This window comes from Canis lupus, chromosome 10 (genome assembly GCF_011100685.1).
Source record: "Canis lupus familiaris isolate Mischka breed German Shepherd chromosome 10, alternate assembly UU_Cfam_GSD_1.0, whole genome shotgun sequence".
Taxonomy (NCBI): domain Eukaryota; kingdom Metazoa; phylum Chordata; class Mammalia; order Carnivora; family Canidae; genus Canis; species Canis lupus.
The window spans coordinates 23,581,200-23,600,093 of NC_049231.1; the positions used below are offsets into that span (position 1 = coordinate 23,581,200).

The following is an 18,894-nucleotide window of genomic DNA, read 5'->3' on the forward strand; positions in this document are numbered from 1 at the left end:
GGTGGGACACAGAGGACTTTGATCAGATAGGCCTTGCTGGGTTCCTTCTATCTATCAAGCCTAGTTGGTGGTATAATGTAGGTATCGATGATGGTAGCTCTCTTCCTGGAGCAGATCCTCTCTCTAAATTCTTTGTGAGCAGTTGTGGGGGAGGTAGAGAGCTTTTCCTGAATCTGCTGGGGGTTATGATTGCTTTTTTTTTTTTTTTTTTTTTTTTTTTTATGATTGCTTTTTGACTCAGAATAATCTTCATGTCAAAGTGGCCTGTTTTGTGGCGGCCTGCCCTTGGCCCCCATGAGGGACACAGATCAGATCAGTGTTTGCCAGGGCTGTGTGGGGCAGAGATTGACTGCGGGAGGGCACAGGGAACGTGGTGGGGAGATGGAAGTTTCCGTACTTGGATATGGTGATGGCTATACACCGCACACGTTCATCTGAACTCACCTAAGCGTAGACTTGGGAAGGGTGAATATTACCGGTTGTAGATTATATTTCATGTTTCATTATATTTCACTGTAGAGAAACAGCTGTCCGTAGTTCTGCTCTTAGGACAATCTCCAGTGCCTCGCTCAGGGGAGCAGGAAGGCCACACTGCTCTGTCACTGGGCAGTTTATGGAGATGAAACAGTGATACCTGGCATATGTCCCTACGCGAGCACTAAAAGGTTGGCGGTTCCATGCCCACATGGAGCCTTTTCCCCCAGCAAAGGCCGGCAGAGCAGACATTGCTAGAGTGTCATAAACACTCCCTTCTCCCCTTGGCCTCAGCAGTGGTCACAGTGCCAGCATTTATTTATTATCTTTTTTCAATTTTATAATCTTTTATTATCCATAACAACAGCTGCTTTAACGTCTTTGTCAGGCAGCTGTTAAAGGGTGGGTGGGAGGACACCCTTAACCCTAACAAGGAAAACTCAAGCCTTTATGTTCAAGCAAAATTAGAGCTCTTTTAAATGTCCAAAGCTGGGATCCCTGGGTGGCGCAGCGGTTTAGTGCCTGCCTTTGGCCCAGGGCGCGATCCTGGAGACCCGGGATCGAATCCCACGTCAGGCTCCTGGTGCATGGAGCCTGCTTCTCCCTCTGCCTATGTCTCTGCCTCTTTCTCTCTCTCTCTCTGTGACTATCATAAATAAGTGAAAAAAAAAATTAAATGTCCAAAGCTATTAATTAGTTTAATTGAAGCATTAAACTAATTCTGAAAAAAAAAAAAAAAACTAATTCTGAATTAACATATTTGAATAACCAAGAACTAAAATGTTCAAATCTTTTCTAGTACAAAAAAATTAAATTTGCTTTAGTTATAAAAGAACTCTCTCAATATATACAACCTATACACTTCAGACATTCACAAAAATGTGAGTGGAAGGCTTATCAAAAGACATTTAATACAATTAGTTTTCAACAACCCCTTGATGGTCCACATCTACAAAGATATCCAGCCCAGCTCAACCCCCCCTCCAAAACCCACCCCCCACAGAAAAGCACATACTTACCAGAATTTTTAGCAAGTATGGTTTGGGAATTTGTTTTGTTTAAAAAAAGGCCCCCAGGGCAAGTTATTTACAGTTTAATTTCCATTGTCAACTGATCTGGACCTTGACCGGGATCGGGACCTGGACCTCTGGCGATCCACAGATGCTGGAGACTTAGATCTACTTGAAGAACCACGTTTCTGCCTCTTCTCAGACAGTGCCAGCATTTAAACCTAAACTCATGCTTCGGCAAACATCCTGCCTGTATTCCTTGCTGCTTCTCAGATTTTAAGAGTTGTCCTTTAAATATGAACGGCAGCCAAGGTACATGCTGATGGGTCGAACTGATGCGTGTCTTCTTAGGAGGTAGCTTTTTCTTTTCCCTAAATCTTTTTACAAGGGTTTTGAAAAGCAGAGAAATGGCAGGTTGCCAGAGAGCCAACATACTATGATCTTGATTACCAGTGTGGATATTGTTGGTGACAGTGATATGAAAGCCACCTCTGCCTCCTGGTTTCGTGTCAACTATCAAGTCCAAATCGAGCTGTGATGAGCTGAGCTCCTCTTGCCACCAGCTCAGCAACAGAGTTGTGTTTTGTTGGTTACTTTTTTTCTCCTTCTGTAAATTTCAAAATGACAGCAAAGCCCTATTTTAAGGGAAGTGAGCTTGCGGTGTCACTTCCAGCTGATTGTGAAATGCTTGCTTTTAGAGGTGCCTGGGTGGCTCAGTGGGTTAAGCCACCAATTCTTGATTTCGGCTCAGGTCATGATCTCAGAGTCATGAAATTGAGCCCCATGTTGTCAGGTTCTACGTTCAGTGGGGTGTCTTCTTGAGAGATTCTCTGCCTCTGCCCCCTGCTCATGTTTTCTCTCTCTCTCTGTCTCAAAAATAAATAAAAATCTTAAAAAGAAAGAAAGAAATGCTTGCTTTTGCTTTGCTAAGAAAGGGACAACTGAAGGGTAAAGTTGAAAACTGTGTGTTTTGGTGAGTAGCAGCAGCCTGGCCATGCTCCGGGCCAGAACAACAACTGATGTGGGCTCCCAGAGCTATTCGTGAACCTCAGCATTGCCTGCTGGACAATGCTGCCCAGGCCACCTCACTTCCAGGGGTCCTTACTGATCCCATGGAAGCAGGGTTCTCTCTGGCCTCCGGGACAGCCCTTCCTGAAGGGGCCAGAGCCCCTTCTCCCCCATTGCCCATCTCCCTGGGGGCCCATGTGTTCTGTCTCTCTGAGAGGTCTTCACTAACCACCACTGCCTTTACCTGGAGAATTTAGCTCAGTTGAATTCATTTAGAAATGGTAAGATTGATGAAAGTTGATTAAGATTTTTGAAGACAAGGAAGAAAGGATTGTAATAAAACAGATCATTTTTTTGCCACATTTCCTTCCAGTCCTCCAATGTCCAAATTAGCCACTAATATTTTGTCAATTATTCTCTTGTATTTGATAATTTAGATGAGCTGATCTCTTTTCAGGTGTGAAAGTAGTCAAAATCACCATAACCCTCATCAAAGCAGATAAGAGTCTGAGCTTTGCTATCAAGACTGCCCTACCTGGAGCCTTTTGAAACACAGCAGTGGCTGCACTGCTGCTGCAGGATCAGGGGGAAATGTGTCATTCTCTAAGCCTTGGTGTTCTCCTGTTCAAATGGGGACAGTTATTCCTACTTGTTAAGGCAGGGCAATATTTGGAGGTAAGACACCTGCTGTGGTGCCTGGCACATAGTGGGTGCTCAGTAGTGGGAAATAGTATTTATTGCTCTAATCGATAAGTGAAAATAATCCAGCATGGGAAGACATTAAAGCAGAAGGTACTTCAAACATATTTCTATCTATTTATATAATGATGATCACAAAAGACCTTTAGCCAATTCTGTAATATTAATTATAACATCATTTTGAGTTACTGAATTCTTTTTCTTCCTTTCTTTTTTTCCCCTAAATCTCTCTAGTCAGACATCACTTACTCTGGGTAGCTGTCCCTGGCCCCTCACTCTGCATGAGATGCCCTTCTGGGCACCCTCAGCCCCTCACTTCCCTCTGTCAGACCCCTTCCTGTGCTGGTCTATCTCCTTCACTGACCCACAGGTCAGAGCGCAGACACCAGCCATGTAGTTATTGAGAAGTTTCAAATCACTGTTTTTAAAAATATTCCTGCTAGTGGAATCTTAGTGGGAGCTTATCATCTAATGATGCAGGATGCCTTCTGAGTGGGGCGGGGGGTGTGGGGGGATGGATGAGCACCCAGGAGCCCAGCTGGCATGGAGGCTGTTTGTACAGCCGAGCGGGGCCCAGCCTCACAGTGTGGTTCTGTCTCCTAGGTTGGGAACTACAAGCGGACTGTGAAGCGGATAGACGATGGCCACCGCCTGTGCAGCGACCTTATGAACTGCCTGCACGAGCGGGCACGCATTGAGAAGGCCTATGCACAGCAGCTCACGGAGTGGGCGCGGCGCTGGAGGCAGCTCGTCGAGAAGGGTAGGGAGGCCACGGCACAGGGCGTCTTGACCTGGGTGCTCTGGGCAGCTCTCACAAGAACAGGGCAGCAGTGTGTCTCAGTTCTTGGGGCTGTGATTCATACAGGGGAGCGGCACGATGCCATCACCCAGCAGCACGGACTGTGTGGGCTTTCCTCCCCTGCAGCACATGGGGCTCCTCTCTGCAGGCAGCACCGGAGTCCCCCCTTGCGGCCCTTGTCATCCATGGGACATGCTATACTTGCCAGTTTAACTCAGAAGGGTTCCTTCAGGGCTCAGATTTGAGTAGCGCTGCTATCACATCAGAGGCCTTGCTGCTCCACACTGTGGGTTCCAACACGGAGAGTTGTTGATCTGTAAGCTTGGCTGTGTAGTGCATCAGGTGAGACTAGATGGTGACATCTGGCAGCCTTTCTGATTTTGAATGTGTGTGTGTGTGGTTTTTTTTTGTTTTTTGTTTTTTTTTTTTTTTTATTCATAGAGACATAGAGAGAAAGGCAGAGACACAGACAGAGGGAGAAGCAGGCACCATGCAAAGAGCCTGACGTGGGACTCGATCCAGGGTCTCCAGGATCACGCCCTGGGCTGCAGGCGGCGCTAAACCGCTACGCCACTGGGGCTGCCCCTGATTTTGAATGTTAACGGGAATGAGTAGAGGTGTTGTACACGTTTTGCCCCCCACTCCCTCCCGAGCAAAACACACAAGATTCTGGAGCTTAGTAACAGAACGCTGCTCTGGCTATGGATTGCGCTCAGAATGCACTTCCCAGCAGTAGAGGGGCAGCTTGATGGATTACAGGGTTTCCTGGGACAGAAGCCGAGTAGTGGGATTTTCTCAGGGTGTGCTATGGGCCAGGCCCTTCTACCGTGATGACTGACTTCAGAGGATGGGGAAGCCAGGCCACTGGTCCTGCAGTCCTGGACGGGCGGGGCCTCAGGCAGCTGCTGCTGGGTCTGGACTAGCTGCTCATCTTTCCCCTGTTGAAGCAAGTCGTCTGTAGGGCTTAGCACAGTGCCTTGGTGGAGTAGGTGTCTGGGAGTGAGACGGCCATGCCCGGGTACTGAGTAGCCAGGGAAGGGGCAGCTCCTGTGAACCATAACTGTTATTGTTTTAGTTCTAACTCCTAGGGCCCAGCTGTTAGCACTGTCCCTTGTGTTTGTTCAGAACCTGAGGTTCACAAAGCCCCCTTGTCCCCCTCACCTGTGGACTCTGCCCCTGTGTCGCAGACCCAGCAGGAGAGGGAGCTGCTTGTTTTGTAGACACAAAGGATTATAAGTTCAGGAGGGCTCGCCTTCCACGGTTCATGGTTCCTTCATGTCATTACCCAGCTTGAACAGTGACTGTCCCCTGGGAGAGCCTTGAGGTCAGGGCCTGGCTCTTCCCATCTTCATCCTCAGATTGTGTCATAGCCTCCTTCTCTCTCACCTGACCCCACGCCGCCCCACACCCTCAACAAGATGACAGGCCAAATGACGAGCTCCCTTCCTAAGCACAGTGTGCAGGGTGACCACTATCTAGAGATTTCCATCTGGCTAGAACAGGTTCCTGCCTCCAACTCCCCTTCCTCTCCCCAAGACAGGCCTTCCATTCTGCTGTGGAGACAGTCCTCTGCTTGATGGGGCAGCTCTCGAGTTCTTGCTCCAAGCCAGGCTCCAGGCTCCGCTCCTGTCATGGGATTGAAAAGAGCAGTGCTGACCTCAGGGAAGGGAGAGGGTGGGCTCTGAGCCCCTGGGGAGAGAAGTCAGTCCACTGCAGAGGCGACTCCTTCTCCGGCCAGCCTTAAGCAAATTAAAACTTCCAAGAGGCAGAAATTCATGTTTTTAAAAAGTTTAGTGACTTTAGAAAAAGAAAATGTGTATGTATAATCCCCCAGTTTCCCTAACAGAAGAATGGTTGAGTAGATCCAGCTTCAGTTCCTTATTCTTTATTCATCCCAAGCTGAAAAAGGAACAGACACTGAGAGAAAACTGAAAGAACCAAAAAGAACCCTACCCCACCCCTGCCCAGCCAGGCTGTCCTCTGGAATTCTGTCCTCACAACCAAGAGGTTAATGGACAGAGTCCCCACACAATGCCTGTCTGGGGGCCCCAGTGCCCCATAACCAGCAGCTTCTCTTCTGTGCCAGGGCCCCAGTATGGGACGTTGGAGAAGGCCTGGACGGCTCTCATGTCCGAGGCGGAGAGGGTGAGCGAGCTGCACCTAGAGGTGAAAGCCTCGCTGATGAACGAGGACTTCGAGAAGATCAAGAACTGGCAGAAGGAAGCCTTTCACAAGCAGATGATGGGAGGCTTCAAGGAGACCAAAGAAGCCGAGGACGGCTTTCGGAAGGCACAGAAGCCCTGGGCCAAGAAGCTGAAAGAGGTGCCTCCATCCTGCAGGCTGCTCCCTGCCTGGCCTGACCCTGTGCTTTTTGGCTAGTCCTGCCCTGATGCTTTGGGCCCAGGATCTAACAGGGGCAGAGATGGGGGTCCCCCCCTGGACCAGAAGCCCCTGCTGGCTAACAGTGACCAATTCCAAGACACAAAAATCCCTTTGGGCTGGTAGAAAGATTGATTTAAAATTTTTCCTTCTTTTGTATGTGTTTCCTCTGAAATTTGCAAATGATACTGATACTGGTTTTTTTAAAAGTAGCAGCTGAAGCTGCTGAGTCTTTCCCGGCTTTTGCTAGCTAGAGGCTCTTCTACAGGCACCCCCACTCTCAGCACAAAAGGGGCCCCCTTCCCCCTTCCACTGCCAAAGCTCTGCCAGCCCCGTTCTTGGGTGGACTTCCTGCTTCCTTCTGTCTCCGCCTGTTGGGTTTTCTCAGGAGCCGTACCACCTCCCTCCTCCTGAGAATCACCTGGAACAGCCCTCTGTCTTTAGGTTGTAACAACAGGCTTTCCTTCTTTCTTCTGTGTCTTGGCTCTTGCCACATCTCCTTTATCTTGCTTCTTGTCCATGGCCTTGTGTAATGACAACCATGAGGCCATGGTTACAAAACTCCTCTTTCCTCTCTAGATTGAACTTTGACTTTGGCTCAAGGAAAGAAGGATCTGTTAAATAAAGACACAGCTGTGTGTGTATGCACTTGTGTGCATGTACATGTTCTAGCTGTGTGAGGTAGCCGTGGAACACGTGGCCTGTGACTCTGCCTCCCAACATTACCCCCTCCTGTTAGCTCCGGAACTTTGGAACGTCCTTTGTATTTGCCATTCCAGCTGCCTGGCATGCTCTTCTCACAGACAGCCACACCTCCTGCACATTCTTGCTCCGTGTCATCTTGGCTGGCTCTCTCCAGCTGCCTCAGCATGGTGCCCCACCTCTCATCCCTGCTTCCCTCTCCTTCTTGGCACTCATCACCCTCTTGTTCACTCTGTTCTTCAGCTAGCTCTTGTGGTTGCCTCTCTAGCTCGATGGAGAGCTCCCTGAAAGCCAGGGTCTTGGGTGCTGCACCCTGGTGCCCAGAATGGCACCTGACCCGAAGCAGGCACCCTGTCAGTATCTGTTGAGCGTACTCCTCCCTTGTACCTAGTTGTAATTATACGACAGGCACAGCTTATACCTGTTCCTCCCCTTCCTTGGGGTGTTGCAGGCAGAGTCTGTGAAACCTCTAGTTAGGATCTTGAACTTGCGGACACGTAACACTCAGGAGCTCATTCTCCCTGCAGGTAGAGGCAGCAAAGAAGGCCTACCATGCAGCATGCAAAGAGGAGAAGTTGGCCACATCACGAGAAACCAATAGCAAAGCAGACCCATCCCTCAACCCTGAGCAGCTCAAGAAGTTGCAAGACAAAGTAGAAAAATGCAAGCAAGACGTTCTTAAGGTAAATGTGGCACATCGTTTTCCATGGTGAATGCACAAGCCTCGCCAGACACCTCTCTGGCCCGCAGTTAGCTTTGTCGCCACTTGATTGGAGGGGTGGAGAGATGGCACAGCAGTAAGACCTATTCCTGCCCTCAGGAGGCTCCCACGTGAGTGCCTTACCTTCCCACAGCCCCCTGCCCACTTCAGGATGGAGGGCAGAACTGAGTGCTGGGCAAGCAGGGCAACGGCCGATTCTTCCGCTCAGGAAAAGGTGGTGGGGTGGCCAGGGCTGCTGTGAGAGAAGTGGGAGGGACCAGCTTGTGCAGGACATGGAGGTGTGGATGTCAGCGGCAGGGGCCTGATGCAAGAGCTGGCCCGGAGGGTTATGATGACCAAGTGGTCTTGCAAGGCGAGTGAAGTAAGGAGCTTCAGGACACTGCTAACAGGCAGCCACTGAAAGAAGGTTCCAGAGCTCAAGGAGGGCAGAGGTGTGGAGGAAGACCACAGCTTAGAAGGGTTGCTCTGGTGGTGAGTGGAGGGAGTCCCATGAAGGTGGAGTGCCTGGGACGCCCAGCACACTGTGGCCACGGGGAGCTTGGAGAGGTCGGGGGAGCGGGCAGGTTTCCCCGCAGCCCCGGCAGTGAAGGCCCAGAGAGGTGTGGGTGGGGGCTGCGGGTGCTCAGCCAAGAGTCCGTGAATAGGCCCTGTGTGCAGCATCCTGGGTGCCCTTCTGCCTTTCTGTGCAGTGTGGGGGGGTGAGGGGGGGCCCTGCTGCCGTGGATTGGAGAGATCAAATGGGAGGATGGTATAAACTAGGGGGGACAAAGGGGGGCCTCTATGGATGCAGGTAGTGATTCAACCTGGAAGGCCTGAGTCACAGGATGCAAACACTAGACAGATTCATATAATTTAAAAGTTCCCAGGAAGTGAAAACTGACGTGAGCAAGGCCTAGGCCACCACCTCTGCTGAGTGGAGAGGGGTGCAGGGCTGGGGGCTGAGCTGTCTGGAGTCCTCCTTGCCGCAGTGCTGAGGGAGGAGAGATGCCAGCGTGCGTTTGGGCAGAGAGGCCCAGAGAGGTGTGGGTGGAGGCTGTGGGTTGAGCCAGGTTGAGAAGGGCTGTGTCCCGGGAGCAACATGTTGTTCTTCCCCCCAAAGGGGAAACGGGAGAGCTCTGAGCTGCTGTGTTAAACCCACCACCCTTTCAGCCTGGATGGACACCACTGAACCCAGGGAATTTAGGTGGTGGCATCTCTGTTGTGTGACCGAGGAAACTGAGTTCAGAGAGGCTTAGTCTTGTGCCACCTGGTAGTGTGAGTGAGGGAAGGCCGGACCCTCTCTCCCTGCTCCTCACTGCTGTCACTGGCATACAGGGGAGGGTGGTTGTGGGGACTGTCTACAGAAGAGTTCATCACTCAGAGCAAGCACCTGAGTCCCTTGGGGAGTGGCCCCGACTGCCCACACCTGGTTCTGGAACTGGGTCCAGTCCAGGAGTGTGGGGTTGCCAGGAGGCTGCCTCCACTGCGAGATCAGGTGAGGAGTCTGGGGCTACTTGTTGAATGGGGTGGGCACCCGGGCTTAAGGAAAATAAGGCTGGGACGATGCTCAGGGTTGCTGTTGCCATGTGTCCAGAACGGTGCCTGGAGGAGGGGCGAGGCTTCTCTGTTCCTGGGTGTGGATGGAGGGTTGGGGTGGGGGTGAGGGACATAGACACACGTACCTTTCATGTTTCATTGCCATTCACAACGGAATCTACCAAATTGGTCCAGGGTCCGAAGTCAGACATAAGGCACCTGTCAGGATGGCTGGGCCACTTTATAGAAGCTTCCCTCCTGGCTCTGTGGTCCAGCCAGTGACCATGGGGCATGATGGACCTTGTAGGCTGAGAGCTGGCCTGGAAAGGAGGGCGACTTCACCCTCCCACTCTCCTTGAAACAAGTTCTAAAAACCAGCACTGACTGGCTACATAGGCCCATCTGTGTTTCTCATTGGTCAGGCCATGACTGCGTCCTGCAGTACCTGTCAGAAGGGACTTTCTCATGTTCAGTGCTAAGTGTCCCAGTCCACAGGAGAGCGAAGGCTGCCTTTGTTTCACTCCATGGATGTTTCCTAGGAACTTTCTTTGTGCTCTGTGCTAGGAATTCCCCGATAGTGATGACCCTGCTCTGTATCTGGCTTTGCTGGGGCAGGGCTGTTTGTAAGCACAGGGAGGCCCCAGGGAGGCTCCTGTGTGTTGTTGGAGTACCCCAGAGAAGTGGTTTCTCTGTGCTGCTCTGGTGGTACCACCAGGCCCTTTGTATTTAAACCACAGCTGCATGTCTTAAGGCCTCTGACCTAGTGATCCCACGCAGAGCCTCACACGTCTAGGGAGATGATGATGATAATGAGTAGTCAGAGCATTTGGTGGTGCTCTGTTCCTCCTGCGAATGTCCACATTCTGGAAGGGATGACCTTTTCTTGGGGTCACAGAGGACCCAAGCCCAGCCAGGAGGCTCAGAAGTAGAACAAGGAACAGAATATGAGGGGGTGCCAGGAAGGGAGACTTTAGGGAGTGGGTTGGGCCTATAAGGGAAGTCTTGGAGAAGAGGGGTCTCTGGACCATAAAGGGGAGTTTTCCAGGGCTTGAGTCACAGAAGGGTGTCCAGGAGAAAAGCAGCGTAGATGGTGAGTAGATTTGGGGTCTGGAGTAGGGGCAGAGCTGCTCCAGAGGCTGCAGAGGCTGGGGTCCTAAGACATGGCCTTGATCCAGAAGGCAGGGGCAGGGCAGCCTGTAATGGTTCAAGGAGGCTCAGCCCTTTCTCAGAAGCCGGCACCATGGTCAGGGACAGAAAAGCAAAGTTCCTGGGGAGCTAGCCAGCCTGTCTGTCTGTGATCGCCCCCATTTCTCAGGGTCTCCACAGTGGAAAGGCTGCAGCCCTGCTGTGCCTCATTTTGCCCCAGGAGGCTATGATGGCCTTCCATATTTCCTTTCTGCTCAGACCCCTCGTTGAGGACAGTCTTGGAATGAATGTATGGGGATGTGACAGGCCTGGGGGACACGGGGACGGGGACTTTTTTGAATGCCTACTTCATGCAGCTTGGTGCTCATTTTGTGTCAGCTCATTTAAATATCAGAATGCCATGAAGTGGAAGTGTAGGCATTGTGGGTTCAGTTCCAGACCACTGCAATAAAGTGAGTCAAATGAATTTTTTGGTATCTCAGCGCACATAAAAGCTATGTTTACCAAATAGTGTCATTTACTACGTGTGCAATAGCATTATGTCTAAAAACAGTATACACACCTTAATTTAAAAATACTTTATTACTAAAAAACAATGCTAACCATCATCTGAGGTTTCAGTGAATCATAATCACTAATCACGGATCACCATGACAAATGCAATAATGATAATAATGAAAACTTGAAATATTGTGAGAATTACCGAAACGTGAGCAGAGACAACAGAGCGAGCAAGTGCTGTGGGAGCAATGGTACTACCAATAGACTTGCTCCACACAGGGCTGCCACAGACCCTCGGTCTCCTAAAACATGAAGTACTGTGGGGCGACTGTGGGGCGACATAAAATGAGGTTTGCCTCTACCTCGTTTTCTGCGAGGCGAAGTGAGGCTGTTAAGAAACTCTGTGCGGTACCAGGACTCGCCCCCAGGCCTGTCTGGCACTCATACCCTGTGCTCTTGCCCTGAGGTGTCCGCTGAGTCACCACTGCTGTGGGGAAGGTCCGAGGCTCAAGGGGGTCCTGGCACAGTCCTTGCCTGAGGAGAGAGGACATGGGTGGATGCTGTGGGCAGGGGTCAGTGTGGCAGTGGTGCCCAACCATGCACCCTGGGTTCCAGAGGGACCGTCCCCTCCCCAGCATTGACCTGTTTGGGCCTGCTGCTAGCTAAGAGGCCCGGCAGATGCCAGGAGTATGGTTGGCAGTTTGGAAGTGGAGGGTCTGAGACTTGAACTTGACTTTGAAAGTAGAGTCTGTCAGACTCCAGAGCTTATGCTTTCAAGTCTGTGGAGGCCTGAGAAGCTTTCCCCAGCGATGGCCTTAGTGGTGGAGATGGCATTAGAGATGAGCTTGGAGGGCCTGGCTGTGTGGGGTGGGAATATTGTTCCAGCCCAGATTGGGTGGGAGCACCCTTCAGGAGCAGAGGTAGAGTGTGAGTCTTCTGGGCTGGAATCTGAGGGGTGCCAGGGAAGGAGATCCTTGGATGCTGGGTCACAGCTCCTCACCCCGCTTACTCCTCATAAAGTCACTCAAAATGTCTGCCTTAATATAGTCACCCTATAAGTAGGCCTAGATGCTGATGATTCAGAAGGGGACGAAGGCAAGTGAGGAGCAGGGTGGTGCAGAGCCTGGCTCACCTTCTCTCCATCAGAGGGAACCAGAGTGAATGGAAATGAACCTCTGCCCTGTGGTGCTTGGATTGTCTTGTAGACCAAAGAGAAATATGAGAAGTCCCTGAAGGAGCTTGATCAGAGCACGCCGCAGTACATGGAGAACATGGAGCAGGTGTTTGAGCAGTGCCAGCAGTTTGAGGAAAAGCGTCTGCGCTTCTTCCGGGAAGTTCTGCTGGAGGTTCAAAAGCACCTAGACTTGTCAAATGTGGCCAGGTAAGTTTCCATTTTTTTTTTAAATTTTTATTTATTTATGATAGTCACAGAGAGAGAGAGAGAGAGAGAGAGGCAGAGACATAAGCAGAGGGAGAGGCAGGCTCCATGCACTGGGAGCCCGACGTGGGATTCGATCCCAGGTCTCCAGGATCGCGCCCTGGGCCAAAGGTAGGTGCCAAACCGCTGCGCCACCCAGGGATCCCAAGTTTCCATTTAGAGAAAGAGGACATCACCAGGAGGCCAGTGGGAAATTGCTTTTGAATAAAGCTCAGTCACTACTCTCCAGACTTAGGATGGCAGTGTTTGTCAGAAGAGCTTCTCCCTGGGGGTGCCTGGGTGGCTCTGTCAGTCAATCGTCTGACTTCTGATTTCAGCTCAGGTCATGATCTCAGGATTGTGGGATTGAGCCCCGTGTCGGGTGTCATGCCCAGTGGGGAGTCTACTTGGGATACTACCCCTGCCCCCAGTAAATCTTTAAAAAAAAAAAAAAATCTCCCTGGTTAGGTCCTCCTGCCCAGGGAGGAAACTTGTGCTGAGCCCATGTGCAGGTGCACAGTCGGCCTATGCTGGGCATCCCATCAGCCTGGGCCAGCTCATTGCTGGTCTGAGCTAGGCAGCCTCAGGCTGCGCATTAAGGTGAGCCATGAGCCACCAGCTCTAAGTACGACACTCGAGGTCCAGGTAGGAAGGGAGGGCCGCAGCCTGGATCAGCCACAGTTGGCATATTTGGAATCCAGCCAGGAGCATTTCTCTGTGTTTCCCAGGTTGGTGCCCTTCCCTCAGGACCATCTTACGGAGGCCCTTCCCTTCAAGTGGCTGGCTGCCCACTCAACCTTGACTTCTCGGGGGCCTCTTGGGCAGCACAGGCCCTCGGAGGCTCAGCTCTGGATCCTGACATAGAGGTTGTGATGTTCTTTCTGCACTTGCCTTCTCTTTTTTCCCACGATGCCTCCATTGGGGCAGAGGTCTGAGCTAACCATGGATGTGGATTCAGTCATCCTTATTGCAGAGCTGTGTAGAAATGACTCACAAGCTAAGACTTGTCTTTTTTTTTTTCTTTTTTTTAGACTTGTCGTTGTTAAGAAATTGCATTCCCTTTGTCTCCTGTATAATTCAGTGGAAGGGAATAATTATTGTATCGCCACTCTGCCAGTATTTAATGCTTAGGACAGTCTGTAAAGTGGGTGGCATTATTCCCCATTTACCAGGGGGGAAGCTGAGGCCAGTTTTGGTGGATTAACTTGCCTGGGGCTGCACTGCTGGCTGGGGTAGGGCAGCTGTGCCCATTATGTGCACGTTGTCCTTGGCTGGCATGCCTGGCCTCACTGAGTCCTCGAAGCCAGCCTGGGGAGTAGATGGCAGAGTAGTGTCCTAGGGCTACCATAACAAAATACCAAACCCCTGGCTTACGACAGCAGAAATTTATTGTCTCACAGTGTGGGGATGGGAAGTACGAAATCAAGATGTTGGCAGGGCCGTGTTCCCTCTGAGGCTCTAGGGGGGAGGATCGTTCCAATTGTCATTCTGTCTGCTGCCAATCCTTGGCTTATAGACACATCACCCCTGCCACGTGGCCATCTTCTCTCTGTGTCTTCATGTACCCTTTCCTCTGTGTGTATCTGCGTGTCTACATTTCTCCCAGCAATTAGGGCCCACCCTAATGACCTCATTTTAACTTAATTATTTCTGTAAAAACCCTATCTCCAAATAAAATCACATTCTAAGATACTGGGGGTCAGGACTTCAACATATGTTGTGTGGAGGACACACTTCAACTTAGACCAGATGGCACTGTGCCCACTCAACAGAGGAAACTGAGACCCAGAGAGGGAAAGGACTTGCCTGCCATGTAGGTGATAAGGGGAAACACTAGGTCCTGTCCTTCATAATCCACTTTCTAGGATGTTGAGCTGGTGTGAGCTGCTGCTCCAGGTAGAGGGTGAGTTCTGCGGCCACAGCACTGGGCAGTCTTCACTTACAGCTTTTGCACCTTCCAGCTTTTTTTGAAGGGATGAGGGGGAACTTTCCTGATTCTGGACCTGTTTAAGTGGAGCCACAGAGGTCAGTGCCCATGTGGCCAAGATGCTGGCACCTGCTGCATTATCTGACATAGAGCACTGCCCTGCCACCTGGTTTGATTTCAAGCCAATTTGTGGGAAGCCAAAGCTGTGGCTTGCAGCCCATGGTGGTGTTTCGTCTGCTGTGCACACTGAGGCCAGATAATCATCCAGCCAAGCCAGGGCAGAGCATCCCAGTCCGAGCTACAAAGCCAACTCTGTGTGGCCAGAGCCCACGCCCCCACTGTGGCCAGGCTCTGGGGCAGGGTGAATGGGGGCCATCCCTGCCTTCCAAGAGAGTCATGCATTTCCTCTCTCTGATTTAGCTACAAGAACATTTACCGTGACCTGGAGCAGAGCATTAAAGCTGCTGACGCGGTGGAGGACCTGAGGTGGTTCAGAGCCAACCACGGGCCAGGCATGTCTATGAACTGGCCACAGTTTGAGGTAAGAGGAGGCTGTGCCCAGGACCCCTTTGGTCTGGCAGGGGCTGGGCTCACAGGGTTGAGATGTATGCTTTCTCGCTCCAACTGGTGATGGCCTTTGCCCTGCTTAGGAGGCAGCCTTTAAGCATGGCTACTCTGGAACCCAGGTCAATGTGGAGAGTCCCAAAGGCACGACTGCAGGGCCTTTTGGAGTTCAGTGAAGGTGCAATCGTGTTCTGTCTTGTTAGGAATCATGATGGTCGCCTGTTGACCATTGGCATTCTCTAGTTGCTGATGAGTCCCAGGAGCTGCGCAGCTCCCCGCCTGCTCCGCAGGATGGCCACACCAGCCACAGCGCACACCAGGCTGGCAGGCCTCAGGCCTGGGACGGGGAGAGATGGGGCTATGTGTAGCTCTTACCCTTCCCACAGGGGACTTTTCCTCGGTTCAGATAGTAAATTCAACTCCTTTTGGTTCAGGATTAGCTTTCCTCTTTTCCTGATTTCATGAGTGTGAGCCTTCCAGTATCTTTACCTGCAAAATGTGAGGGCCTGGGGCTCTAGGGCCTCTTCCAGCCACAGTCCATCTGCGCTCCCACCCTCACTAAGTCCTGCCACCCCCTCCTCTGAGGGAAGAGATTCTCCCCACCTGTGGTAAAGCAGGAGCCAGGAAAGGCTTGGAAGGGCTATGGCTGCTGCCTTCCGGGGAGGACACCTGGCACGAGGGCCGAGGGGCTTCCCCTGCCCCCGGGGACTGCTAGAGTACAGGCTGCACTCACATCTGGCCTCACCGCTTAACAGCTGTGGGACGCTGAGCCAGTCATTTGTTCCCATGTGTAAAGTGGGGATGACAACAGCACCCGTCTCCTTGGGCAGCTGGGAGTCCATCCTGGCCTCTAGCCCCACCCTAGCTATGGTTGTGTCAGACCTCACACATGTCCCTCTGTCTTCTGGAGCTTCTCAAGAAGCTGCTCCCATGACAGTGTGGGTCTCTGCAGCTGAGCACATTCCCTGCACTGTGTTAGGTGTTAGGACATCTCCCGACAGGAGGCTGAGAGCAGACCATGCCCCTTCCACGGAGGCACTGGGATGAGCTGGAGGCCCAGGGTCCCCTTGAGTAGAAGTGGCCCTAGAGGGGAAAGCACATAGCCTACCCCACCCCTGGCGATGGTGCATGGGGAAGAAGCGAGCTGGTGTGTCCTGTGCACGTGGCGGGATTCACCCTGCAGGGGTGTGTGTATACTGATCCAGAGGGGCTTGGGAAGCCACCTGTGAAATGCAGCCCTCCCCTCCCGCCCTGGGGCCCTTAGGGTTGTCCACCTATACCTAGAGAGCGTAGTGGTCTGGGAAGGAAGACCTGAGCTGACAGGCTGGCTCGATGGTATGGGCGTCCTGGCCACTGCAGCCCTCCTCTCGTGGATCCTACAGGCTGGGAAGCAGCGCCCACATGTGGCCTGTGCTTACGGTTCTTACAGGATCATGCTTGACTTTCTCTAATGAAACTATTTGCTTTTATTTTCCATGCCTCAGGATGAAGTAAGTTTCTTATTTTGTGGCTAATGTATAATCCCAACCCTCCAGCAGTGTGTGTCCGGCCCGCACGGGTCTGTGTGTGTGGGGTCCACAGCCTGGTTCTGACGGCATGTGGTGGCTTTTCTGCCCTGCTGTTCATTGTCCACACTAACAGCGGGCCCCTCCATCCCAGGCCGGCCTACCACTGATCACACAGGTCCTGGAAGCCACGCATTCAGGACAGATTTATATTCATATGGTTGCTCTGAGTCAACTTATTTCAGTTGAGAGAATAATTAATAAATAGGTGACCAGGGTCTGGAGTCAGGGGCCCAGGTCTGCCACCAGCTCTGCATGGACAAGTCACCTTTTCTTGGGCCTCAGTTTCCTTGTTTGACAAGTTGGCAGGTTAGACTTGATATTTCCAAGTTGGCCTCTAACCCGGAAGTGTTACACGGACTTGTGTGCCAAACTATGGACTCAACACACCAAGGGTTAATAAATTCAGTCAAGATTATTTGGTGATGGGTGGGGTCAGGAGGGAGACCTTTCCGGGGAATGAGGTCATGGCCCCTTCCTCCTGTAACCCACTTTGAGCGTTTCTCAGTGTGGATGATAAAGCTGTTTCCATGTGGGGAAACTAGTAAACCTTTGGGGGAGGTGAGCGCTTGCTGTGCTGTGAGCTGCCAGAGGGCACCGCTTGCTCCCCGGAGAGACCTGCTGGGGTGGGGGAGAGCTAGCTTACCTGCCCCTGACACCCCCCCACCCCCCACCCCCCGCCAAGTTGCGGTCCCCACAAGGGCTTGCCCAGAACCTGCAGCCAGCTCTCCTGTTGCACAAGGACTAGATGGGAACTAGCTCCTGTCTACTTTGGAAGGCTCAAGGAAAGCCGGTGAGGCCTCTGGCGACCCCTGCTGGCCTGAGGAGGCTGGAGGCTTAGTGCCATGGGGCCCCGGGGCAGGATGGGGAAGTTCCTGGACACCTGAGTGCTGGCTGGTCAGACTCTCCTTCCAGAGACCAGACCCACACAGGCTGGAGTCCCCACCTTTAGCAGTGAGGAGGGGGTAGCAGGGGGGTGCTGGGAACCCGAGGTCAGCTGGCAAGCAAGGTGAACCGAGGCCACGGGGCTGCATGCCACTAACTGCAGGACAGACCCTGGCTTTCTGCCCAGTGTGTTAGACTGATGTGGCTTCAAACCAATGAACTTCCCCATTTCTCTCTCTCGGTGCCTGCTTGCCCAGGAGTGGTCCGCAGACCTGAATCGAACTCTCAGCCGAAGAGAGAAGAAGAAGGCTGCTGATGGTGTCACCCTGACGGGCATCAACCAGACGGGTGACCAGGCTCTGCAGAACAAGCCCAGCAGGTAGGCATGAGGCAGCCTCTATCCTCTGGGATAGGTCCCCCGGGTCCTCTGTGTGGGCTGGATGCTTCCAGCCTGGATACCTGGGAGACCAACCCCTCCCCCGCATGAGGCCTTGTAGGGAACCCCACCAATGTCTTTCCAGATGCTCCTTGGGCATCCAAACTCTGCTGGGCAGTGGCTCAAGAGCATCTCTGGGGAGGATCATCAGCTCACTTGATGCTAGAGCTCTGAAAAGATCCAGAGAAAGGACCCTTTGGCACAAACATGCTTCTGGCCCCCAAGTGAGGGCAGGAGCTGATGTCAGGTGCTGGTCATTGTGTATCCCCAGTGGTACACACAGGCAGGTGGAGATAACCATTGATGCCATCCTTTGGGCGGGTTCAGGTATCCCGGTCAGGTTTGTACTTCTCTGTTCTGTATGCAGGTGCTTGATTTCGGAGGGGAGTGGTGGTACAGGAGATCATTGTCAAGTGTCCCCCCTTTTCAAGGCACATCTTTGATGAAAGTGTTGGTTATTTTATTTCTGACTTATCTGCTGAAACCAAGTTTGGTTAGAAGAGGTGGCACTGAGGTCATTAGAACCTCGTGGAAAGCGTGTGCTAGACAAGGCCTGCTCTGGCCTCCGAGTCCCAGTAGATAGATGTTGCTCTCATCTGCAGAGCTGAGGCTGCCAGCTGCCCCTCCCTGGAAGCCGCTCCTGCCCCACAGGCTCTGGGCCCAGAGGCTTCCATGCCACAACAAGTAATAATACAGCTCGGGATCCCTGGGTGGCGCAGCGGTTTGGCGCCTGCCTTTGACCCAGGGCGCGATCCTGGAGACCCGGGATCGAATCCCACGTCGGGCTCCCGGTGCATGGAGCCTGCTTCTCCCTCTGCCTGTGTCTCTGCCTCATTCTCTCTCTCTCTCTGTGACTATCACAAATAAATAAAAATTAAAAAAAAAAAAAAGTAATAATACAGCTCATGGTTGTGGTTTCCCAGGAGGGTCAGCACAGGCACTGGAGGCCTTTCTGTAGCCCTGAGTGCTGAAGCCCCTACCTGGGCTCCCTGGCCACACACAGCCAGTTGTCAGTCAGCTGCTGGGTCTCTGTCTGGGCAGGTGGGCTTGGTGAAGTGACTGGAGCAGTAAGCGCTGTCCCAGGGATCAGGCTGGCATCTGTGTGACTGGGGCTGGTGGGAGAGGAGGGTCTGGGAGAGTCTAGGC

The 18,894-nt window shown here is 52.2% G+C and overlaps 1 protein-coding gene across 9 annotated transcripts in view; it reads left to right on the top strand.

The window, feature by feature from the left end:
* PACSIN2 (protein kinase C and casein kinase substrate in neurons 2) overlaps positions 1–18,894 on the top strand; it is a 136,692-nt gene that overhangs the window by 111,320 nt on the left and 6,478 nt on the right. For 7 of the 9 annotated variants that reach the window (XM_038550311.1, XM_038550314.1, XM_038550313.1 and 4 more), the window contains 7 exons: positions 3,795–3,951; positions 6,077–6,312; positions 7,599–7,754; positions 12,160–12,335; positions 14,719–14,839; positions 16,347–16,352; positions 17,570–17,691. In XM_038550311.1, the coding sequence (XP_038406239.1) occupies positions 3,795–3,951; positions 6,077–6,312; positions 7,599–7,754; positions 12,160–12,335; positions 14,719–14,839; positions 16,347–16,352; positions 17,570–17,691 (974 nt within the window). The remainder of the gene's footprint in view (positions 1–3,794; positions 3,952–6,076; positions 6,313–7,598; positions 7,755–12,159; positions 12,336–14,718; positions 14,840–16,346; positions 16,353–17,569; positions 17,692–18,894) is intronic. The other 2 variants (XM_038550309.1, XM_038550306.1) reach the window with 1 other exon arrangement.